The sequence below is a fragment of the Mesoplodon mirus genome (genome assembly GCF_964341445.2).
Source record: "Mesoplodon mirus genome assembly, chromosome: 3".
Classification (NCBI taxonomy): domain Eukaryota; kingdom Metazoa; phylum Chordata; class Mammalia; order Artiodactyla; family Ziphiidae; genus Mesoplodon; species Mesoplodon mirus.
The window spans coordinates 156,685,998-156,711,005 of NC_138978.1; the positions used below are offsets into that span (position 1 = coordinate 156,685,998).

General features: G+C 36.3%; 2 protein-coding genes across 3 annotated transcripts in view; one reads left to right on the top strand and one right to left on the bottom strand.

The window, feature by feature from the left end:
* The window catches only part of ODR4 (odr-4 GPCR localization factor homolog), a 41,242-nt gene extending 36,694 nt beyond the window's left edge, over nucleotides 1-4,548 (bottom strand). Inside the window, exons 1-2 of the mRNA XM_082614228.1 lie at nucleotides 4,354-4,548; nucleotides 1,237-1,357 (exon numbers count right to left, since the gene is read on the bottom strand). Coding sequence (XP_082470354.1) covers nucleotides 1,237-1,335 — 99 coding nt within the window. The 5' untranslated portion in view covers nucleotides 1,336-1,357; nucleotides 4,354-4,548. The remainder of the gene's footprint in view (nucleotides 1-1,236; nucleotides 1,358-4,353) is intronic.
* Nucleotides 4,549-4,646: 98 nt separating this feature from the next.
* The window catches only part of TPR (translocated promoter region, nuclear basket protein), a 65,958-nt gene continuing 45,596 nt past the window's right edge, over nucleotides 4,647-25,008 (top strand). For both annotated transcript variants that reach the window (XM_082614219.1, XM_082614220.1), the window contains exons 1-14: nucleotides 4,647-4,771; nucleotides 5,137-5,445; nucleotides 6,971-7,075; nucleotides 8,974-9,047; nucleotides 10,839-10,935; nucleotides 12,054-12,157; nucleotides 12,497-12,661; nucleotides 19,885-19,977; nucleotides 20,429-20,509; nucleotides 20,590-20,677; nucleotides 21,409-21,549; nucleotides 21,960-22,051; nucleotides 22,481-22,678; nucleotides 24,825-24,932. In XM_082614219.1, the coding sequence (XP_082470345.1) occupies nucleotides 4,750-4,771; nucleotides 5,137-5,445; nucleotides 6,971-7,075; nucleotides 8,974-9,047; nucleotides 10,839-10,935; nucleotides 12,054-12,157; nucleotides 12,497-12,661; nucleotides 19,885-19,977; nucleotides 20,429-20,509; nucleotides 20,590-20,677; nucleotides 21,409-21,549; nucleotides 21,960-22,051; nucleotides 22,481-22,678; nucleotides 24,825-24,932 (1,677 nt within the window). In that variant the 5' untranslated portion in view covers nucleotides 4,647-4,749. The remainder of the gene's footprint in view (nucleotides 4,772-5,136; nucleotides 5,446-6,970; nucleotides 7,076-8,973; nucleotides 9,048-10,838; nucleotides 10,936-12,053; nucleotides 12,158-12,496; nucleotides 12,662-19,884; nucleotides 19,978-20,428; nucleotides 20,510-20,589; nucleotides 20,678-21,408; nucleotides 21,550-21,959; nucleotides 22,052-22,480; nucleotides 22,679-24,824; nucleotides 24,933-25,008) is intronic.

Consider the following 25,008-nt stretch of genomic DNA (forward strand, 5'->3'; position numbering starts at 1 on the left):
TAAGAAATCGGATTTGTGAAAACTCTGAGAATGTACCTGTCTCTCAGGGCTACACTGACATTACCTAAGATCATTCAGAATGATGCTAAAACTAGAATACCATGAAGGGATGTAAACACGTAAGTCTTCTGCGTGGTGCATTCTTTATAAGTAGGCAACATAGGGCATCAAATTATAAGAGAAAGTAGCTTGGGAATGTGGATAGAATCAGAACAAGTTAATTATCCAATTTGAAGGTTCTAAGGCATCATGTTAAAATATCCAGAAAGAAATCTGCCCCCAATAGGGTTTTATTTGCTATTAGGCCTCAAAATTAATCTTTGGACCAGAGTACACTCTCCCCTAAATAGTGTTTAGATGTATGTAGCCAGTTTGTTTGTGTGACTCTCCTTTTTTCATTTCTGTGTACTGCTGACAAGTCCTCCTTGCTGATTAACACATTCTTCCTTCAATATAATAAATCAGTGGGTGCTTATGTTTTTTAAAGTAACTGTCCAAATATCTGTTCCATTTTGGTTTGATTTTTGAGCCTTAACTCTAAGAGGGAAATAAAATTTGTGTAATTTCCAAATTTCTCTCAGTCCCTTTCCCTCAATCTCCACTGAATCAATATTTTTAAAAAATCAATAAATGGGTACAATAATATACAATAAAATATACGACCTATATTTGCTATAAGTCTGAAATAAGACAAACTAGAAATAAAATTGTAAAAAGCTACCTTTGTAAAGAATGGGACAACCTGGAATTAAAGATTAAAGGGCGCAAAAATCATTTTGGAAAGACAATAAAACGTGAATAATCTGGTCAGTAAAATTCTAATTTTGGGGCCTTCCTGGTGGCACAGTGGTTGAGAGTCCGCCTGCCAATGCAGGGGACACGGGTTCGTGCCCCGGTCTGGAAAGATCCCACATGCCGTGGAGCGGCTGCACCCGTGAGCCATGGCCGCTGAGCCTGCGCGTCCGGAGCCTGTGCTCCGCAACGGGAGAGGCCAGAACAGTGAGAGGCCCGCGTACCGCAAAAAAAAAAAAAATTCTAATTTTGCAGTTTCTACCTTGTAAGTTACTTTTACATTGTCAAAAGGGAATGTGTTCTGACTTGGGCAAACCTGGGCTACATTATTCTTCTTCATTCCATCCCTCCCTCCCCTAACTTGAATTTATTGTTAAATAGCATATTTTAACTTTAAATAAACAAATCTGCTTTATCAGTAAATGCATAGGAAAAGATACATACCTGTCCTATTAAAAGACCAGAGACAAAAGCTTTTCCTTGGAGACTGACGTTTGAAAGATACTGGCCGACAGTCTCTTCCACAATGTAGGTTCTTCCCATTATTAAGAACTAATTCAACCTCCTAAATTACAAGAAAAAATATAGAGCATTTTTAGGCAAAAAATATAATTTGCAATGTTTTCCTCATGGGGGTAGTATAAAGAGAGAAGTTGTACTACCCTGATACTACCCCATACCTTACAGTGATTGCTTATTCAATAGGGTATTCTTTATTGCGAAGTTTGAATGTAGCTTCAGAATTCTCAACAGAGTGTTGCAGGAAACGACTACCAATCAACCAGACTTGACAGGAGTGATAAAACCTACTCCCATACCTCAGAAAACGAAGAGAACACTAAACTACTAGTAGCCAACACACCTGATTTCTTCTTTAGATCTATTACTCCTTAGTTGTATCATCTTTGGTAATTTACTGCTGAGCCTCACTGTGCTCATTTCTAAAACAGAAAAGATGATAATTTCTGAGTTGCTCAATGGGAGGTAAAGGGAATCAAATTCATGTATTCAGTAAGCACACTATAAAGAACTACTATGTGCAAGAAATTGTGCCAAGTGGGATGGCACGAGGATGAATAATACTTGGCCTCTTCCCTTGAGTAACTCAGAGTACAACTGGAATGATGGACGTAGACAAACAGCAATACAATAATAACAAACATTTGTAGAGCTTCCATTTTGTGTAAAGGCATTGTTCTAAGTACTTAACATATGGTAACATTTAATATTCAGGAAAACCCCCATGAGGTAGGGGACATATATACACCCTTGTTTTATAGATTTAGAAACTGAAACGAAAAAAGGTAACATAACTTGCCCAAGCGACAAGCTGGTAAGTGGCAAAGGTAGGATTTCACTTCAGGCAGTCTGGCTCTAAAATCCATTTCTTAAATAGTATTCTTAAATACTGTGCTCATACTAAGGAGTCATACCCAGTCTCTCAATTAAACTTTTACTAAGGGGGACTCCTGTTCTACCCTCTCGCCAGTTTGGGGATGAAAATCAGCACATTCCTCTGACTGGCTCATGCTCCTTTGATTTGAGTTTCTATAGCTTAAAATCAAAGATGCTGGGGCTTCCCTGGTGGCACAGTGGTTGAGAGTCCGCCTGCCGAGGCAGGGGACACGGGTTTGTGCCCCGGTCTGGGAAGATCCCACATGCTGTGGAGCAGTTGGGCCCGTGAGCCATGGCTGCTGAGCCTGCGCGTCCGGAGCCTGTGCTCCGCAATGGGAGAGGCCACAACAGTGAGAGGCCTGTGTACTGAAAAAAAAAAAAAAATTCAAAGATGCTGAATAAAAGAGGTAGGACATAATAAATGATGATCTCAAGGAGTTCACATTCAGTGTGGGAGAAACAAATGTAAAGACATGATTCCAAAAAGCTATAAAACAGCCACAGAAAGACTGAAGAAACACAGTTGCAGCATTCTGAATAGCGGTAATTGTCACTTATGTCCTGCAAAAAATTCCTATCTTATTCAGGACAACAAAATCCAGGCAACTCTAGATGTGCTGGGGTGGCTTATTTGACATCAGTAAAATAAAATGCCAGTCACAATGATTTGCATTACTCTAAAACTAAAGCCCAGAGAATCGCTTCCAGTTTGAAATGGCCTATTAGATGGTCTTTTTTCAAAGTTCCTGTTTGGTTTTGTCTCAAAATGCATTAAATTTCTTCTTAGCTCTCAGGTTTGCACTTTTTTGTGTGTGTGTGAAGTCCAGGACTGCCTGTCTAAATCATTAATGCCTCTATAAAGTTAAGGGCTTTCCACTTTTACCACCTTAAGGTATGCATTTCTGTGTATTAAACTTTCTTCTACTTAATCATGCTATTCTACTCCTTTTCCTTCTGCCCTAAATAATTCTTAATTCTTACAAGAAATAGCAGTTAACAGTGACTCCAAGGTTATGATATGTAACTTTCTAATCTTACTTTTTCCAAGGTGTCATCTATTAGTCAGGTTAATGTGTAAGAAACTGAATGCAATAGAAAGATGAAAATCTTTGTGTTATGAAATCTGGTTGACTGTCGGATATTTTTTTCTTTAGTGCTCCTTCAAAACTTTGAAATGTAGCTAACCATACTTTATAAAGGACACTAATAAAAATGTAGATCTTCTCTTATACAGTTCAATTTTTCCTGAAATGCTGTGTATCAGCAGAAGCTTTGCAAGTTGTCCAAACGCTGACTTGAGACCACTCAACTTCCCTGGACTCTGTTTTCCTAGTCTGCAAAATAAAGAATTTGGATCATAGCAGGTCGGAAAACCTAATTTTAGGATTCTCTAAGTCCAAGTACAGAACATCTGCATTTTCCAAATGGTAGATCAAGAATGATAATATTGTGAGCCTAGGACATAATACAGTATTGCACATACCAGCAACCTTAATTAAAGTGCTTATATAAAATATTTTGGGGGAAAGAAACAACCTTAAGCTCTTTACTGCTATTCTCAAAGGTCTGCTACTGTGGGAATTGTAGGGAGGATGACATTTGGAATGCTTTATTTTCAATAAAGAATTTTAAAAATTCTTTTAGAAGAGTAATCAAACATGAAATAATCTACGGATTCAGCTTAGAAGTCACAGAACTACAATTTGGAAACAAGTAGTTCTGTTACGATGGCAGGGTGAGAAGTGGTTTTTAAGAACGAACGTGTTTAACAACTTCTGTTCCAAAAGTTTTTCAATTTTAACAATATAAACACAAGGCAACATTTTCTGTAATGTTACCTTAAAACATACAAAATAAAAGCTACACTCAAACTCCTCTTGGCTTTTTAAAATCCTCTTCCTGGAAAATAAACCGAGCTCCTTAAATTCCTATTAAATCACTGTTACCAACTCCGCCACCAAAAAACCAAAAAATCTAAGTAATATAAGTCTCATAACTGGACTTGAGTGTGTCGTACAGGAGTGACCGTCCATATGCTTCCTACACTCTATCCCTTTCTGTCCTCCTTGAAAAGGCAGTTCTCTGTGCCTGAGTGCACACACATCTCACACACACACACACACACACACACACACACACACGGATTCCACCCTCAGGCTGACTCACCTGTACTCAGACTGTGCACGCGCGGCAGACAAATCTGTCGAACTGTCAGACCACCTGAGAAAGGTGTTTAGAGTGCAAGTACCAGCCTCCAGGGGCCAGATACCACTCCGTTCCCAATTCCCCAGTCAATGAATTCATCAGAAAGCGACGAACTTCCCGCACCTCACTTCCTACTCCACACCCGGGGCCTCTGGAGTCAGGTGGCTCAGATTGATGACGCACGCTGGCCCCCTCCTTTCACCGCAGCGCCTCAGCCAAACCGACTGCGGTCGCCACCCCGCCCCCTTCCGGGCGCCATTAAGAGCGTGGCGGTAGCCCGGCGTCTGCCGTCCGGCCCTGCCGGGACCGCTGCCCTCTAGCGGCCCAGAGTCTAAAAGTCGCCAAAGAGGACGACCCATGGCATCCCGGAGCTATGACGGTAAGGTCGCCCTCCTCTTCAGGGAGAAACGTAGGTTAACGGGTACTATGTGGCGCCACCTCGCGTTTAAGTGGTCGCGCGGCAGGCAAGGAGAGCCGCGGGGCGGGGAGAAAGGAGGAAGCGGACTTGGTGGTGCAGAATTGGGCTCACGGAAGGGATTGGGAAAAACTACGTTTCCCAGAAGCCTATGCGGCTAGAAGCGTGTGGAAAAGGGGGCCGGAAAGCGGAGTGCACGACAGGGGTCAGAGGCTGCCTCTGAACTCGGATTCCCAGGGTGGACAGCTTCCGGTGGTTGCGCGCGCACTGCGGACGCGGGCGCTGCGGCGCGTCTGGTGCAGCAGCTAACGCGGGACTCGATTTCCCAGGGTACCGCCGCGGGAGTCTCCGTCGGGCGGGCGCGCGCGCGCCACCGAGAGAGGTGGCAGAGGCAGCAGCCCAGGCTTCTGGGTCGTCTAGGTCTTCGCCTTTCTTCTTCGTTTCTGCTCCGTCGGCCGCTGCCGCCGCGGTCCTCGGCCAGATCGACATGGCGGCGGTGTTGCAGCAAGTTCTGGAGCGCACGGAACTGAACAAGCTGCCCAAGTCGGTCCAGAACAAACTTGAGAAGTTCCTTGCTGACCAGCAATCCGAGATCGATGGCCTCAAGGGGCGGCACGAGAAATTTAAGGTGGAGAGCGGTAAGTGCGACGCTCTTCGCGCCCTTGTTTCTGGGCGCGACCCCAGCGATGGCTGGGCTCCTCCCCTTGCAAGCTCGCACCGTCCACGGCTTCACTGCTAGCATCGCTTCTCCGGCTCCGTGGGCACCATAGGCCTTCTCGTAACTGCTTCCCCTCACAGTTTGATACGAAGAAGCCTGTTCGTTTGTTTTTTAAAATGTGAATCCACATTGAGTTCCTGTTTTCTTTGTAATTAGGGCGGTCTCATTTAGGGACGCCTAACGTTGTCTGGCAAACAGAAATTGTGAAGATTTGGGTCTGTTTACACCGGACTAGGGGTCTGCGACTCCTAACTCTTCTAAGCCTAGAGTACCCTGTCTGTATGTTGTACGTTAAACGATAGTAATTTCTGCTCTGTTTTCTAGTCATCTGCCTTCAAAGGCCTATGTCTTTAATGATAACTTCCTGCACTTGTTCTGAGTCTGTCTCGCTCTGGTCCGTTTTGTGTTCACAAAAACGAGTAGGTGCATAGGACAGCGCTGGAAACACAGTGCGCATGCAGTAAATGTTTAAAATATCCGACTTCTCTCTAAAAGTTGGAGTTTGATAGAAAATATATTAAGACTTTATAAATACCTGTAGTAGACCCTCAAATAAGAAGGTTCCTCACAACGGTGACTTGAATATCATTGAAGAAATATTAAGAGCATAGTAATTACCGTTAGTAAAATACAAACCGTCTGCTGTGTGTCCTGGTTTACCAGGTTGTGTGTCTTGGTTTACCAGGGTTTTTTGGGGGGGGGGTGGAGGTGGGCGGTGCGGGATTGGCAACTGGTTTTTGCTAAGTGGATTGAAAATTCTGAAGAAGTTTTCATTTTAAAAAAAATAGATAAAATTACCAAGCAGAATTGATGGTGAAAATTAATTCTCTGAATCCCAACACTGAATATAGTGCCCTGCATTCTATGTGTTAATTTACACAATAAATATTGAGCGTCTTCTATGTGCTTCTAATGTGCTGAACAGTACACTATCAGTCGCTTCCCTTGGAAAGTTAACATGTTTATTTTTACATAAATTTAGTAATTTTATATGTTCAGGCATTATTTTGCTATTTTAAGACAAACCTTTTTAAAGCTAAGCAGTTTTTAACCTAAATAATTTTTTCTCCATTTAATAAATATATTTTTTTGGTCTGCTTTATGCTAAGAAGTCTACTGATGTGTGGGGAAAATACTATGATAAATGAGACATGTTGCCTGCCTTGAAGAATCTCATAATCTTGTGGAATAGGCAGAAAAATAATTTGTTAAAACCCTCTCAGGCCATTTCTTTTGTCATTTTACATATGTCAGTTGGAAATGTTGGATTAAAGTCCTTTTCTGTACTCGATCTATTTATCTTTACTCAAAGTCTCTCTTATTTGGAGTGTGGGTTCCAATACTATGTCTTAAATTTTAAAATCAAGGTTATCAAAAATAAGTAGCAGTATCGACAGTGTGTACATGTATGTTTGATTTTTTTTTTTCCCTCTGATCATCTGTAGAACAACAGTACTTTGAGATAGAGAAGAGGCTGTCCCACAGTCAGGAGAGACTTGTGAATGAAACCCGAGAGTGCCAAAGCTTGCGGCTTGAGCTGGAGAAGCTCAGTAAGTATTTAATTATATCTTTCTAATATTGGGAGTATTGAGGTCTTCAGATATACTCCTTTGTATGCTTTGGAAACATTTATTTACTGTATATGAAAATACTGATTGTCCTTGTTTTCATTTCTGGTAATATTTTTTTTTTTCTTTCAGTGTGATTTTTTTTCATTCAGTGGTAAAGACTTTGAAAGAGTCCAGGGCTTAATGGTCAGGAGGCATGGGTTCTAATTCTGACTGCTATTTAAAACTTTTATGTCATATGTCAAACAGTGTTTGATTATTGTTTATAAAATGGCTAGAGCCACTTGTCTATCTACTTAAACAGCTGTACAGGTCAAATGAGGTATATATGAAAGCATTTTGAAAAGGCTAAAGCATTATCCAACTGAAAAAGTAAAGAGAGTGACTTAATTATTTTTGTGTTGTTGAAAAAGCCTATTAGTTCCATTATTATATTCATGTTTTAACTCTTGTTATGATATTTATAACTACTTATGAACCTCAGGATGTAATTTCCTCTTTAAGGCCTAATTCCATTGAAAGATGAACAGCTATTTTTCTTCTTAATTAATTTCCTTACATCATTAAGTCCTAGAAAGTACACAAGATCTTAAAGGTCCTGACATTTCCTGGGAGGATGATGTGTTTTTATGTGCCTTGTTTACAGAGAAAAAAAGCGAATGTCAGGAAGATCTTTATAGAGTAGGGACATAATATTTGTTATTAGGTATAGCTGGATTTTAATTTCTTTGGGAATGCAAGAAGCTAATAATTAAGAGAATGGCTGAAACATTAGTCTTCTTTCTTAACCAAGTCCATGCCCATCGGCTGTATGTTTGTGTCGAAACCCTTTACAACTAATTTTGGCACATCTCATCTTTAAAACATGTGACGTATACATATAATGGTATGTATACATGTGTAATGAGGGTATGAATACTTGAGTAGCTACATCTGATTTATCACCTGTACATAGTTTTGTCTTGGCATTAAAAAAAAGGTTTGTAGAGCAATAGTGCTAAAAAATTTCAAGAAAATGACTGTGATCCCAGCTTCCTTTATGAGATCTGGAAAAGGGAGAGGGAGGAGAAGATGGGGATAAACCTAGATAGACATGCCTTCCTGGGGTGTACAGTTTATATTTTTATATTTTTTTAGTTTGGAAGCAGTAGATAACATTAAAACGACATAGAAAATTTGGACAAATTTAGCAGGTTTTTTGTTTTTCTTTTAATAAACGAATTGTTTAACTTGGAAGTAATAATAATGTATTTGTTTCTAAATTACCAGCACATAACATAGACGTGTTTCAGTGGAAGAAAGTTTCAGAAAGTATGCTCTTCCTAATTATTGGAATATGTTTAGAAGAGAAACTTTAGGGGAGATAGCCCATTATGAGTGGAGATTGTGGGACTGAAAATTCAGTATCAAGCATAGCTCTTTTTAGCATGGTAAACCAGCTGAATTACAGTTATCCATTATTGTGATTTACTCTGTAGACATTTCATGTAGTTTAAATGTTATTATTTATTCTCTTGATTTTGTCTTTTTTCACTTAATTTTTAAATTTGCAAATACAATTAATTCACTTTTTTATGATTGACTTAGAAGATGTCATTGAAAAATAAGGAAATTGGTAATTGCAAATACTTTTTCCTAAAAATGTTGGCTAAAATGATCACAAATATGATTTTGAAGACAGGATAGCATATTTAAAACTTTACTAGAAATACAGTAAATTTGGGTTGTACTCACAAATTTGGAATGCAGTGTTGTGCAGCTCAACCTTTCTGAAACTCAGTTTCTTAATTTCAAAATGTGTATGGGTGGCCATTGAATACAAACTGTCACTGCAAATTTTAAGCTTATGTATGTCTGTTCATATAATTCCGTTTATCCAGACAGTCAACTGAAGGTGCTAACTGAGAAAAACAAAGAACTTGAAGTGGCTCAGGATCACAATATTGCCATTCAGGTAAAAGTTATTCCTGTGAATAAGGCTAATTGTAAACCTGATACTTGAGGAAGTTTTCTATTCTGATTGTGCTTATTGGTTATTTAGTCAGTGGGAAGATGAAATATGTTCAGTTAGGAGAAGCTACTAACAAGAATGTATATACATAAATTCCTTAATAGGATTTTATGTTTTAATAATTGATCAGATATTCCTTTTACTTATTAGAATATGTAAGTTCTTGATATAAAAAAACACTTGCTTTTAGCTGTGTAGCTCTTAAGTCATGATTTAAAAAAAATTTTTTTTGCATTATAAGTGCCATAAATCTGTAAGTAAGGTAGATATTCATAGATCCATCCGTCTGTCTATCCACCCACTCACCCACTTACCTACCTATTTTCCTTCCATTCTTTTAGAAATTATCTATTTAATGCTTACTATTGCCTAGGCATTATTTCAAGTATTGTGATACAGTTGGGGATATGTGTGAATCCACATTGGTAATCATTTCCTTAGAGTAGTGATTAAGAATAACAGTTTGGGGCTTCCCTGGTGGCGCAAGTGGTTGAGAGTCCGCCTGCCGATGCAGGGGACACGGGTTCGTGCCCCAGTCTGGGAGCATCCCACATGCCGCGGAGCGGCTGCGCCCGTGAGCCATGGCCGCTGAGCCTGCGCGTCCGGAGCCTGTGCGCTGCAACGGGAGAGGCCACAACAGTGAGAAGCCCGCGTACCGCAAAAAAAAAAAAAAAAAAAAAAAAGTATAACAGTTTGAATATGATTACAAGGACTGCGGGCCAGTTTGTTTAATAAAGTGGTCATACCCAGTGATTCTTTGATCAGATAGACCTTTAGATTCTTGCCATTGCTTTTTAAAAATTTGCGTTTGATTTGAGGTTAAAAGATATTTGATATATGGAAGACACTTATAGTGGGAAAGCGTGATAGACTTGATCCAAAAGAAATTTAAAATCTTCTACATAAAAAGAATTAAAAAGCAAATAAATCATAGAAAGTATTTTCTCAATAAAAATATGACTATATATATTCTTAATACATGACTACTTTCAAATTACAAGAAAAATTATTCAAAGGGGGAAATGGGCAAAGGTTTTTAAAACCAGACAGGAAGCTGTACAAATAGCCAATAGCAATATGAAATATTATTCTACTTAACTTTTAATCAGAAAAATGCCAATAATGCAACAAGGTAATTATTTTTCACCTCCCCATGTTAACACTGATTTTTTTGTTTCTCCTTTTTTTTTTTTTTTTTTAAGCATAATCTTCACTTCTGGCGTAAGTGGCTTGAGATTGGCAATTATGACTTCAAGAAAAGCCTATAAATTGCCGTTGTCTTGCTGCAAAGCAATTTGACAAAATATATTAAGAGTTTTAATAATTCTGTTTCTGGGGATCTTCCTTGAGAAATAATTTGAACCAAGGTGCAGTGATATGCATTAAAGTTTTATTTTATAACAGCAAAAATTAGAAGTAAATTAAGTTTCTTATAAAGGCTTGTCAAAGTAATTATATAATTATGTGACACTTCCAAGTGATTAAAAAGTGACATGGGAAATTTTTTTGTGAGTATAGGAAGAATAATTTTTTAAAGCCCAAAATATGAACAGGAGTGTTGAGATTATGGGTAGTTTTTAAACATTTTGATGTATAAGCCATAAGTAAGAAAACCAACCATTTTTAAACCACTGCTAATGTTAACTAAGGTGCCAATTCCATGTTCATTTCTATATATTTGATCAACTTGATTTTCTTATTGAAATGTTTTATGCTTACTCCTTTATATGACAGAGCCAGTTTACAAGGACAAAGGAAGAATTAGAAGCTGAGAAAAGAGACTTAATTAGAACCAATGAGAGACTATCTCAAGAACTTGAATATTTAACAGGTATGAACTAGGACCTTAGTATCTAACTTCACTCTTTCCTTTCTCTTCTAACAGTGCTAAGATTTAATCCCCAGTCCATTTCTATTAGCTAGTGTTTGTCATAGCTCAGAATAGAGTTCAGAGTAATATCCTGTTGTTTCTCCTACTCATTTGTCTGTAGATCATTCTGAGCACTTAAAGAAGTGTCTGTAGACAAGTACACAAATGAAAAACATCTGAAAGAATTTGGACCAAGGTTTATGTACTATAGTATTATTTATAGTATCAAATTGGAAACTGTTTAGTTGTTCAGTTGTAGAGGCTGAACTTCTTCGTTTTATACAGACACCCTTGCTGGTATAAGCTGTCCACAAGCATTCAATATAAGAACCTAAAAGGAGAGACCATATTTAAAAGCACAGGCTGAAAGAATTAGGAAGCAAGAATATAAGATATTTAGACATAGAATATAATATGTAATACAGTTAATGTATTCAAGTGAATGTGACTCTTAAGCAGTTTAATGGTATCCAGTTCCCTTTGGTTCCTTTTTATAAGATTCTTCAGACTTTTTATTTCTACTGAAGGAAGAATTTTCAAATACTTATGTTACTGTACAATAATAGTCAATTAGTAACTATTCTATTCTCAGAAAAATTAATTCAAAGTATTTGTTGATGATTTTGATCAGCTAATGGGTAAGTAAAATTAAATTTTTTCATAAAAACCTTCATGTAAGGAATACAAAAATAATTAAGCATGTATATTCCTGCTGTTTTGAGTGTAAGGTTTTGATATGTATCATTGCTTTTTAACTTAAGAAATGGCTAATTTGTGAAATTTTAATAGACCTTTGGTTAATATGAGGAAATTAATGTTAATCTTGTGTATTTAGCTTTAGATACTGCATTTAAAATAAGATAACCAGTATAATTTACATGTTTGGTTGAATGCATGAATTTGGCTTCATCATCTATTTGTTAAAATTAAATTTGTGATTAAGTATGGCAGAAACAAGTTAAAATAGAAGAGTTGAGAACTACTTATATAAATGTTTGTATTCCTAGAGATGCATTTTTGATGTTTGGTTCCTCTGACCATTCATTAGTCATTTTCACATTCTCTTCTGACCTTTCTAGAGGATGTTAAACGTCTAAATGAAAAACTTAAAGAAAGCAATGCAACAAAGGGTGAGCTTCAGTTAAAATTGGATGAACTTCAAGCTTCTGATGTTTCTGTTAAGGTGAGGAACAAACAATTTCTAATGCACCGAATACAACTTTTGATTAAAACTCACCTAAATTAAATTTTAAATATAAGCAAGTTATCTATAAAAGAATTAAAAGCTACATTTCTTTAATATCAGGGAATTAAGTTTTAAGACAATTTTAATTGAACTGTTTTGCGTATATGATGTTTGTTTCATATTGTTCTTACCTGATTCTCTTTTCTGTTAAGAGTCCATGCAAATACTTATTTCTGTTGTAAAAGTTCTGCTTGTGTACCTTAGCTACACACAAAATCTTTTGAATAACCATATATTATATTTAACTGTAAACCTTTTTTTCTTGGATTTCCTTAGTATCGAGAAAAACGCTTGGAGCAAGAAAAGGAGTTGTTACATAATCAGAATACTTGGCTGCATACAGAGTTGAAGACCAAAACTGATGAACTTCTGGCTCTCGGAAGAGATAAAGGAAATGAAATTCTCGAGCTTAAATGTAATCTTGAAAACAAAAAAGAGGAGGTAATTTAGTAAAATTGTATCTTTATGTTAGTTACAATTTACATTTGTGTGTCAGCTTATACAAATTTATTCAGTGGAGTACCAAATTAAATATATTGTAAGATTAGGGGTCAATGTGAAGGACATAACTCATAAACATTTGGCCTAGGAAATTAACCAATTACATTTTTTTAATCAGATTATAATTGATTTACAATGCTGTGTTAGTTTCTACTGTACAATGAAGTGAATCAGCGATATGTTTACATATATCCCCTTCCTCTTAGACCTCCCTCCCATCCCCCATCCCACCCATCTAGATTATCACAGAGCACCAAGCTGAGTTCCCTGAGCTATACAGCAGGTTCCCACTAGCTGTCTTTTTTATACATGGTAGTGTATTTATGTCAAACCTAATCTCCCAGTTCATCCATCCTCCGCTTCCCCCACTGTGTCCACACATCCATTCTCTACATCTGTGTCTCTATTCCTGCCCTGGAAATAGGTTCATCAGTACTGTTTTTCTAGATCCCACATGTATGCGTTAATATACAATATTCGTTTTCTCTTTCTGACTTGCATTTAAATAAAGAACTTAAATATCCTTGGATGAATTTTCATACTATCTACTGTCTTATGGTGTGTTCTTCCTAAGATACATGTTTAAGAAGTGGTGGTGAGTTTCTCTGAGCTAAATCTAAACATGTTGTTCTGTGAACTATTATTTTTCATTTTTTTAAACATGCATATTTTATGTAAAATGCTTTTTTGGGTGTGGGGGATTATTTTGCTTTTACTTGGCAGCTAAACTGTATTTATTTTTAACATCTTGATTGGAGTATAATTGCTTTATAATGGTGTGTTGGTTTCTGCTGTATAACAAAGTGTATCAGCTATACGTATACACATATCCCCATATCTCCTCCCTCTTGCGTTTCCCTCCCACCCTCCCTATCCCACCCCTCTAGGTGGTCACAGAGCGCCGAGCTGATCTCCCTGTGTTAGACGCACCTGCTTTCCACTAGCTGTCTATTTTACATGTCATAGTGTATATATGTCCATGCCACTCTCTCACTTTGTCCTAGCTTACCTTTCCCCCTCCCCGTGTCCTCAAGTCCATTCTCTACGTCTGCGTCTTTATTCCTGTCCTGCCCCTAGGTTCTTCAGAACCATATTTTCTTTTTTTTTTTTTTTAGATTACATATATATGTGTTAACATATGGTATTTGCTTTTTTCTTTCTCACTTGCTTCACTCTGTATGACTAACTCTAGGTCCATCCACCTTACTACAAATAACTCAATTTCATTTCTTTATATGGCTGAGTAATATTCCAATGTATATATGTGCCACATCTTCTTTATCCATTCATCTGTCGATGGACACTTAGGTTGCTTCCATGTCCTGGCTATTGTAAGTAGAGCTGCAATGAACATTGTAGTACATGACTCTTTTTGAATTATGGTTTTCTCAGAGTATATGCCCAGTAGTGGGATTGCAGGGTCATATGTTTTATCTTTAGTTTTTTCAGAAACCTCCATACTGTTCTCCATAGTGGCTGTATCAGTTTACATTCCCACCAACGGTGCAAGAGGATTCTCTTTTCTCCACAACCTCTCCAGCATTTATTGTTTCTAGATTTTTTGATGGTGGACATTCTGACTGGTGTGAGATGATACCTCATTGTAGTTTTGATTTGCATTTCTCTAATAATTAGTGATGTTGAGCATCCTTTCATGTGTTTGTTGGCAATCTGTATATCTTCTTCGGAGAAATGTTTATTTAGGTCTTCTGCCTATTTTTGGATTGGGTTGTTTGTTTTTTTAATATTGAGCTGCATGAGCTGCTTGTATATTTTGGAGATTAATCATTTGTCCATTTCTTCATTTGCAGATATTTTCTCCCATTTTGAGGGTTGTCTTTTCATCTTGTTTATGGTTTCCTTTGCTTTGCAAAAGCTGTTAAGTTTCATTAAGTCCCATTTGTTTATTTTTGTTTTTATTTCCATTTGTCTAGGAGGTGGGTCAAAAAGGATCTTGTTGTGATTTATGTCATAGAGTGTTCTTCCTATGTTTTCCTCTAAGAGTTTTATAGTGTCTGGCCTTACATTTAGGTCTCCAATCCATTTTGAGTTTATTTTTGTGTATGGTGTTAGGGAGTGTTCTAATTTCATTCCTTTACATGTAGCTTCCAGTTTTCCCAGCACCACCTATTGAAGGGGCTGTCTTTTCTCCATTATATTCTTCCCTCCTTTATCAAAGATAAGGTTACATACGTGCGTGGGTTTACCTCTGGGCTTTCTATCCTGTTCCATTGATCTGTATTTCTCTTTTTGTGCCACTACCATACTGTCTTGATTACTGTAGCTTTGTAGTATAGTCTGAAGTCACAGAGCCTGATTACTCTGACTCCGTTTTTCTTTCACAAGATTGCTTTGGCTATTCAGGGTCTTTTGTGTTTCCATACAAATTGTGAAATTTTTTGTTCTAGTTCTGTGAAAAATGCCATTGGTAGTTTGATAGGGATTGCATTGAATCTGTAGATTGCTTTGGGTAGTATTGTCATTTTCACAATATTGATTCTTCCAATCCAAGAACATGGTATATCTCTCCATCTGATTGTATCATCTTTAATTTCTTTCATTGGTGTCTTATAGTTTTCTGCATACAGGTCTTTTGTTTCCTTAGGTAGGTAGGTTTACTCCTAGGTACTTTATTGTTTTTGTCGCAATGGTAAATGGGAATGTTTCCTTAATTTCTCTTTCAGATTTTTCATCATTAGTATATAGGAATGCAAGAGATTTCTGTGCATTAATTTTGTATTCTGCTAATTTGCCAAATTCATTGGTTAGCTGTAGTAGTTTTCTGCTAGCATCTTTAGGATTCTCTATGTATAGTATCATGTCATCTGCAAACAGTGACAGCTTTACTTCTTTTCCAATTTGGATTCCTTTTATTTCTTTTTGTTCTCTGATTGCTGTGGCTAAAACTTCCAAAACTATGTTGAATAATAGTAGTGAGAGTGGGTAACCTTGCTTGTTCCTGGTCTTAGTGGAAATGGTTTCAGTTTTTCACCATTGAGGATGATGTTGGCTGTGGGTTTGTCATATATGGCCTTTATTTTATTGAGGTAAGTTCCCTCTATGCCTGCTTTTTGGAAGGTTTTTATCATAAATGGGTGTTAATTTTGTTGAAAGCTTTTTCTGCATCTAGTGAAATGATCATATGGTTTTTCTCCTTCAGTTTGTTAATATGGCGTATCATATTGATTGATTTATGTATATTGAAGAATCCTTGCATTCCTGGGATAAACCCCTCTTGATCATGGTGTATGATCCTTTTAATGTGCTGTTGCATTCTGTTTCCTAGTATTTTGAGGATTTTTACATCTATGTTCATCAGTGATGTTGGCCTGTAGTTTTCTTTTTTTGTGACATCTTTGTCTGGTTTTGACATCAGGGTGATGATGGCCTCGTAGAATAAGTTTGGTAGTGTTCCTCCCACTGCTATATTTTGGAAGAGTTTGAGAAGGATAGGTGTTAGCTCTTCTCTAAATGTTTGATAAAATTCCCCTGTGAAGTTTTCTGGTCCTGAGCTTTTGTTTGCTGGAAGATTTTTAATCACAGTTTCAGGTTCAGTGCCTGTGATTGGTCTGTTTATATTTTCTATTTCTTTCTTGTTCAGGCTCAGAAGGTTATGCTTTTCTAAGAATTTTTCCATTTCTTCCAGATTGTGCATTTTATTGGCATATAGTTGCTTATAACAATCTCTCATGATCCATTGTATTTCTGCAGTGTCAGTTGTTACTTCTCCTTTTTCATTTCTAATTCTATTGATTTTAGTTTTCTCCCTTTTTATCTTGATGAGTCTGGCTAATGGTTTATCAATTTTTTTTATCTTCTCAAAGAACCAGGGTTTAGTTTTCTTGATCTTTGCTATCATTTCCTTCATTTCTTTTTCATTTATTTCTGATCTGATCTTTAGATTTCTTTCCTTCTGCTAACTTTGGCATTGTTTTGTTCTTTCTCTAAATGCTTTAGGTGCAAGGTTAGGTTGTTTATTTGAGATGTTTCTTGTTTCTTGAGGTCGGATTGTATTGCTATAAACTTCCCTCTTACAACTACTTTTGCTGCATGCCATAGGTTTTGGGTCGTCATGTTTTCATTGTCGTTTGTTTCTAGGTATTTTTTGATTTCCTCTTTGATTTCTTCAGTGATCTCTTGGTTATTTAGCAGTGTATTGTTTTGCCTCCATGTGTTTGTATTTTTAACAGATTTTTTTTTTCTATAATTGATACCTAGTCTCATAGCGTGTGGTCGGAAAATATACTTGATATGATTTCTCAGTTTTCTTAAATTTACCAAGGCTTGCTTTGTGACCCAGTATATGATCTATCCTGGAGAGTGTTCCATGAGCCCTTGAGAAGAAAGTGTGTTCTGTTGTTTTTGGATAGATTGTCCTATAAATATCAATTAAGTCCATCTTATTTAATGTATCATTTAAAGCTTGTGTTTCCTTATTTATTTTCATGTTAGATGATCTGTCCATTGGTGAAAGTGGGGTGTTAACGTCCCCTACTATGATTGTGTTACTGTCAATTTCCCCTTTTATGGCTGTTAGCATTTGCCTTATGTATGTAGGTGTTCCTATGTTGGGTGCATAAATATTTACAATTGTTATATCTTCTTCTTGGGTTGATCCCTTTATCATTATGTAGTGCCCTTCTATGTCTCTTATAATAGGCTTTATTTTAAAGTGTATTTTGTGTGATATGAGAATTGCTACTCCAGCTTTCTTTTGATTTCCATTTGCATGGAATATCTTTTTCAATCCCTTCACTTTCAGTCTGTATGTGTCCCTAGGTCTGAAGTGGGTCTCTTGTAGACAGCATATATACGGGTCTTGTTTATGTATTCATTCAGCCAGTCTGTATCTTTTGGTTGGAGCATTTAATCCATTTACTTTTAAGGTAATTATCGATATGTATGTTTCTGTTACCATTTTCTTAATTGTTTTGGGTTTCTTATTGTAGGTCTTTTCCTTCTTTTGTGTTTCCTGCCTATAGAAGTTCCTTTAGCATTTGTTGTAAAGCTGGTTTGGTGGTGCTAAATTCTCTTGGCTTTTGCTTGTCTGTAAAGGTTTTAATTTCCCCGTTGAATCTGAATGAGATTCTTGCTGGGTAGGGTAATCTTGGTTGTAGGTTTTTCCGATTCATTACTTTAAATAGGTCCTGCCACACCCTTTGGTTTGCAGTTTCTGCGGAGAAATCAGCTGTTAACCTTATGGGGATTCCCTTGTATGTTATTTGTTGCTTTTCCCTTGCTGCTTTTAATATTTTCTCTTTGTATTTAGTTTTTGATAGTTTGATTAGTATGTGTCTTGGCGTGGTTCTCTTTGGATTTATCCTGTATGGGACTTTCTGGCTTCCTGGAGTTTATTCAATATTTCCTTTCCCATGTTAGGGCAGTTTTCAACTATCATCTCTTAAATATTTTCTCAGTCCTTTTCTTTATCTCTTCTTCTTCTGGGACCCCTATAATTTGAATGTTGGTGCATTTCATGTTGTCCCATAGGTCTCTGAGACTGTCCTCAATTGTTTTCATTCTTCTTTCTTTTTTCTGCTCTGTGGTAGTTATTTCCACTATTTTATCTTCCAGGTCACTTATCCGTTCTTCTGCCTCAGTTATTCTACTATTGTTTCCTTATAGAGAATTTTAAATTTCATTTATTGTGTTGTTCATCATCGTTTGCTCTTTAGTTCTTCTTGGTCCTTGTGAAACGTTTCTTGTATTTTCTGCATTCTATTTCCAAGATTTTGGATCATCTTTACTATCATTACTGTGAATTCTTTTTCAGGTAGACTGCCTATTTCTTCTTCATTTGTTTGGTCTTGTGGGTTTTGCTTGCTCCTTCATCTACCCTGTGTTTTTCTGTCTTCTCATTTTGCTTAACTTACTGTGTTTGAGGTATCCTTTTCACAGGCTGCAGGTTTGTAATTCCTGTTGTTTTTGGTGTCTGCCCCTAGTGTGTAACGTTGGTTCTGTAGGTTGTGTGGGCTTCCTGGTGGAGTGGACTGGTGTCTGTGTTCTGGTGGATGAGGCTGGATCTTGTCTTTCTGGTGGGCAGGACTGCATCTGGTGGTATGTTTTGGGGTGTCTGTGAGTTTATTATGATTTTAGGCAGCCTCTCTGCTAATGGGTGGGGTTGTGTTCCTGTCTTACTAGTTGTTTGGCATTGGGTGTCCAGCACTGGAGCTTGCTGGTTGTTGAGTGGAGCTGGGTCTTAGCATTGAGATGGACATCTCTGGAAGAGCTTTCACCGTTTGATATTACGTGGGGCTGGGAGGTCTCTGGTGGACCAATGTCCTGAACTCGGTTCTCCCACCTCAGAGGCTCATGCTTGACACCCGGCCGGAACACCAAGACCCTGTCATCCACACAGCTCAGAAGAAAAGGGAGAAAAAAAAAGAAAGGAAGAAAGAAAGAAAAATTAATTAAACTAAATAAAGTTATTAAGATAAATAATAAAAAAAATATTAAAAGTTAAAAAAAGGAAAGAAAGAAGAGAGCAACGAAACCAATAAACAAATACACCAATGATAACAAGTGCTAAAAAGTATACAAAAAAAGAAGAAAATAGAGCCCTAGGCTAAATGGCAAAAACAAAGCTATACAGACAAAATCACAAAAGCATACACACACACTCACAAAAAGATAAAAATGAAAAAAATACACATATATATGTTAAAAAAGAAGGGAGAGAGCAACCAAATCAGTAAACAAATCTACCAATGATAATAAGCTCTAAATACTAAACTTAAGATAAGCATAAAACCAGAAACAAATTAGATGCAGAAAGCAAACCCCAAGTCTACAATTACTCCCAAAGTCCACTGCCTCAATTTTGGGATGATTTGTTGTCCATTCAGGTATTCCACAGATGCAGGGTACATCAAGTTGACTGTGGAGATTTAATCCACTGCTCCTGAGGCTGCTGGGAGAAATTTCCCTTTCTCTTCTTTGTTTGCATAGCTCCTAGGGTTCAGCTTTGGATTTGGACCCATCTCTGCGTGTAGGTCACCTGAGGGCGTCTGTTCCCCACCCAGACAGGACAGGGTTAAAGTAGCAGCTGATTAGGGGGCTCTGGCTCACTGAGGCCTGGTACTTGGCAACTAAACTTTATACCAAATTAATTTCAGTTAATACAACATCCTTCCCCCCGCCCAACTCTACTTCTTTGTTTCTAGGTTTCTAGAATGGAAGAACAGATGAATGGCTTGAAAACATCAAATGAGAATCTTCAAAAGCATGTAGAGGATCTGTTGACCAAACTGAAAGAGGTGTAGTTTAAAATGTTTAAAATGTAGTTTAAAATGTCTCTTTTACAAAAATATTGTAACACTTAAGAAGCTATTGATTTATAAAATGATTTCATATTTTGAACCATTCCTGGCACCACAAAGTGGCCAGGGCACTTTCATATGATGTAAGTAGGCTAAAATTGCTAGAATCAGTTACATACTGTATCCAAAGTACTGTCTAAAAATGAGTATGGTTAATTTTAATGACATCCAAGTATTTTACTTTAAGATAAAAATATCATTAACATTTTATCCTTAAGATAATTTATCTCTATAATGACAACTGATTTTAATTTTAGTGTTTTAGTCTTCATCTCTTTACTTTCAAAACTGAATTTTTTATCTTGGCATTTGATAAGCATTCTAAATTCAGTTCAAATCAGACTGTTGTAATTGGGTTTTTGGTGTTGGCTTTTTTTTTCCCCCTCAGGCCAAGGAACAGCAGGCCAGTATGGAAGAGAAATTCCACAATGAATTAAATGCTCACATAAAACTCTCTAACCTTTACAAGGTAGGTACTGTACCATATGCATTAGTGTCCTAATGTTGCATTATTGGATGTTGGGTAACTTTTTTAAGATTAAATTTTAGAGTGCTGCTGATGATTCAGAGGCAAAGAGCAATGAACTGACCCGAGCAGTGGATGAATTACACAAACTTTTGAAGGAAGCTGGAGAAGGTACGACTTTCCAGTTATGAGAAGATTATTTTGTTTTTAGATAGAAGGTACTGTTTTCTTTACCCTTCTGTAGATTTTTGGATTTAGAGGTCAGATACCTTATCAGGGACAAAATTTGAAATAGAAGAAAGATCCTTAGGTCAAGAAATTTTAAATTCTATTTTCAGCAAATATTAGAAAATATAAGTAGCTAATATTTTTCTGTTTCTTTCATTTGATAACCTTATATATATTCTGATTTGTAATAGGAAATTTTTCTTCCATTTTTGAAACATTTCCTTTGATAAATACATATAGGTTTATAGTTTGGGTACTGTCTTAATCCATAAATAAGCCTTACTTTTTAAGTTATAATGTATTATAAAGTCTTTGATTTCATATATTCCTGCTTTTTTTAATGTAAGTTATTTATGTATGATCTTTTCCAGGCATTTCCTATGTTCTAGACATCTAAGACCAGATTAAAACCAAAGAGACACTTAGAGCCACTTTTTTATAATTTGAGTTCCCCTATTTTCCCCTCTTATAAAAGGGACACCAAAAGGAGAAATAGATTCACTAGGCCAGGACACCTCAGGAATTATAAGTACATCAAGAGCTTCCAGTGCGTAATAACTGTCAGCCATAGCCTCTGTAGAATTTAATATTGTCTGCTGACTATTCTGTTATATTCTGTAACTCAAAGATTTTAATTATGTGCTTGATTATTCTGTCTCTAAAAATGTTTTTAGCCAATAAAGCAATACAAGATCATCTTCTACAAGTAGAGGAATCTAAAGATCAAATGGAAAAAGAAATGCTTGAGAAAATAGGGAAATTAGAGAAGGAATTAGAGAATGCAAATGACCTTCTTTCTGCCACAAAACGTAAAGGTATGGATTAATAGATGCTTATTAAAGGTTTGAAATACTAGAACTTCCCTACATAGTCCTCACTTAACTTCACTAATAGTGTTTGTCATGTTGTGATGCAGGAAACTCACTAAGTTATAGCATTACAATTTATTTCTAGTTCAGCATTACTTTATCTGTATCTTTATTGTAGTGTCAGGTGTAAGTACCATTTGATCACACATAATTGTGTGTCAATCTCCAGAATAGTTTTAACTATAATTACTGCATGATTTTTAGAATTGTGTTACATGACTACTTGTCATATTTTATAGTCTTCATAGGAATTTATATGTAATGTACAGTAGGTATCACTTTTACTTGTAAGAAATATTAGTGGCTTTACTTTGAAATTTTACACAAATATACTCGATTTCTGTGTGTTGGCACAGGGGCCATCTTGTCTGAAGAAGAGCTTGCAGCCATGTCTCCTACTGCAGCAGCCGTAGCTAAGATAGTGAAACCTGGCATGAAGCTAACTGAGGTAAAAATGCTATTAAATCTTGTTATTTTCCTTCAGCAAAGGTGTTCACATCTCTCTGACCCTTATGCCCCAGAAAAATTATTCTTAAAGTTGCCTAGTGATGAACAGATCATTTTAGGAAAGGCTTTCTTACTTTTTTTTGTTTGTTTGTTTTTAGTTGTGCCTCGTGGGCTCCTTAGTTGTGGCATGCAAACTCTTGGTCCCCAGACCAGGGATCAAATCTGGGCCCCCTGTATTGGGAGCACGGAGTCTTAACCACTGTGCCACCAGGGAAGTCCCCAGGAAAGGCTTTCTTGGTTCCTGGTTCTGTGTAACATACAGTAAACATTTCCATCTTGTGTAATTGCTAATGAATGTTTATGAAGAAGCTGGACAAACTGTATATATCTGTTATGCTTAGTTTTGAAATGACCCCTCTTCTTCTTTCAGCTATATAATGCTTATGTTGAAACTCAGGATCAGCTGCTTTTGGAGAAACTAGAGAACAAAAGAATTAATAAGTATCTAGATGAAATAGTGAAAGAAGTTGAAGCCAAAGCACCAATTTTGAAACGCCAACGTGAGGAGTATGAACGTGCACAGAAAGCTGTGGCAAGTTTATCTGTTAAGCTTGAACAAGCTATGAAGGTTGGTTCCATTCCTAAATTTTAACTGTAGAAAAAATACATATGAGAAATAATTTACTAGGTAGGGTAGTTCTTTCTTAAAATTGAAGAATTTAACTTAAAAGGCTAACCACTTTTTCAGTGATAGGGTAATTATATATTTTAAAACTTGTTATTACATTATTAAATATCTGTAATTGCAAAATGTTTTATCTTTATTCAGCTAACATTGAAAACCTTTAGCGTTTTTTAAGACATTTGGGATGATTTCTGTAGGGTTCTCTAGTGGATGATAAATAGCCAAATCTCCCTGGGCTACTCTTCAGATTAAAATAACAATCTCTCTTTGTTAATAGAACCTTTCTAAATTTAGCAATAGTCATATTTTGTCAGGCAATTCTGATATTCTGTCTCGAAATGATAATATTGTTTGATTTACCATTGAAAAGAATTCCTTTTTTAAATATCGTTTCACAATTTGGCCAACCTATATATACATTATTTTGTTACTGTTCCTTTGCATATTAGAAGTACTAAGGAAGCTTGTAAATATTCTTTATCTCTTAAGATTCCTTTTTGATAGATAATGGTTTAAAAAGAGTATTTATATGCTGATAATGTTGTTTTTAGGATACAACTATTATTACTGAGAAATCTTCAAGATTTATTAAGCAAGTTTTATTGGGTAAAATCAGTTAAATCAACTTGTATTTAAACTGGTAATTTCTTTTTGAGAGTATAAATATATCGTATAAATAACTTGTATCCTTAATTCAACTTAAACTTTTGTTGCTCTTGTTATTACAATTTAGATATCGGTTTAAATCAGGGTGTATTGTGTCTAATGGTCTCTTTCTCCTGAATCAAATGATGTCTAGCAGTCTTGCCTTGACAGAATATTGGGTTTTAGACACACCCCTGCCCCTTTGATGTGGTTTAAAAAGAGGTCTTTTGGATTTACTTGACTTTCTCACTGTTGAGAGTGAGCATTTTGCCTGGAGCTTATTGTCTGAAAGAGGTAGTAAAGTAGAGGGGCTTAAAAATCAGATAATAGCAGCTGTTCATTGTGGGGAAAACCTATTTGTTAATTCATCACTAACGTACAGGTACAGTAATAAATACAGACATTTTTCATAACTGCCAAAGACTTTAAAGATAATTTCTATATGTTTTTCATAGTTGAATCTTCTGTCCATAGCATACATCATGTCCAGTCTAGATTCTGTGGTGCTTATTTGTTAGATTCTTAGAGTTTTATAACCAAATTACTTCCTTCCTTGGCATCTTAATTTATCCCAGTTTGAACTCAGCAGATTTGTGTCGTTACCATCTTTCATGAATATTTGCCTGCTTCATTTTGCCAACTGAAATTGGTTTATCCATGTTCTCTGAGGGCACTGTGCTCGGAGGTACTTTAAACACCAGGAAAAATATGAGCCATCTTTCACTCGAATAGTGTGTAAAACATTATTATGTGAAAACAATACATTAAGAAGCAAAGTTTGTATGAATTTGAGATAAAACATAAGATTTCGAAGATATATTGTGCTTACATCAAGCTCCTTAAAACTGTGCCCCTAAATCCCTAATGATAGTGTGATGCTAAACTTTACAGAGCAGTGCAATATGCTGTAATTTCTTTCCTTTTTTTAACAGCCTTGTGACATTGGCTGCTGCTTCTTTAGAATTAATTGCTGATGCATTTTTAATAAAACCAAGTCTTTTATGCATCTTACCCAACATTTTTTACTTTTAACATTTATTTCCGGATAGTCAGTATAATAATGATTATCGTTGTAATGCAATCCTTTGTTTTTGTCTTAGTAACGAAGCTTTTGAGAGTATTTCTCTGATATCATTTGATAGTACACTATGAATTTGGTGTGGCTGTAACATTGTAGTTCACAGTTAACTTAGGGGGAATTCCTCATCGTTATCATACAGTGATGAAGATGATAATGAGCAATATTTGAGATATTAAGAAATACATGTATTCATATTTTAAAGAAATTTCTCCTTAGAGGCTAGTATATTATATAGAATATTTTTTATTTATAAGTTGATTACTGTGGTATTTAGCACTGTATATTTTTGTTGTTTGTGTAACTGCTATTTATATAGATCTTAGAAGGAAAAACAGAATTTTCATTTGACTTTTCATTTTAAAGGAGATTCAGCGATTGCAGGAGGAAACAGATAAAGCCAATAAACATTCATCTGTGCTTGAAAGAGACAATCAAAGAATGGAGGTACAAATAAAAGATCTTTCACAACAGGTTAGAATTTTTTGTTTCTTTTCCTGTATTTTTTCCCTGAACTGACTGCCTAGTAGTGTTTGAATCTGTTTGCAGG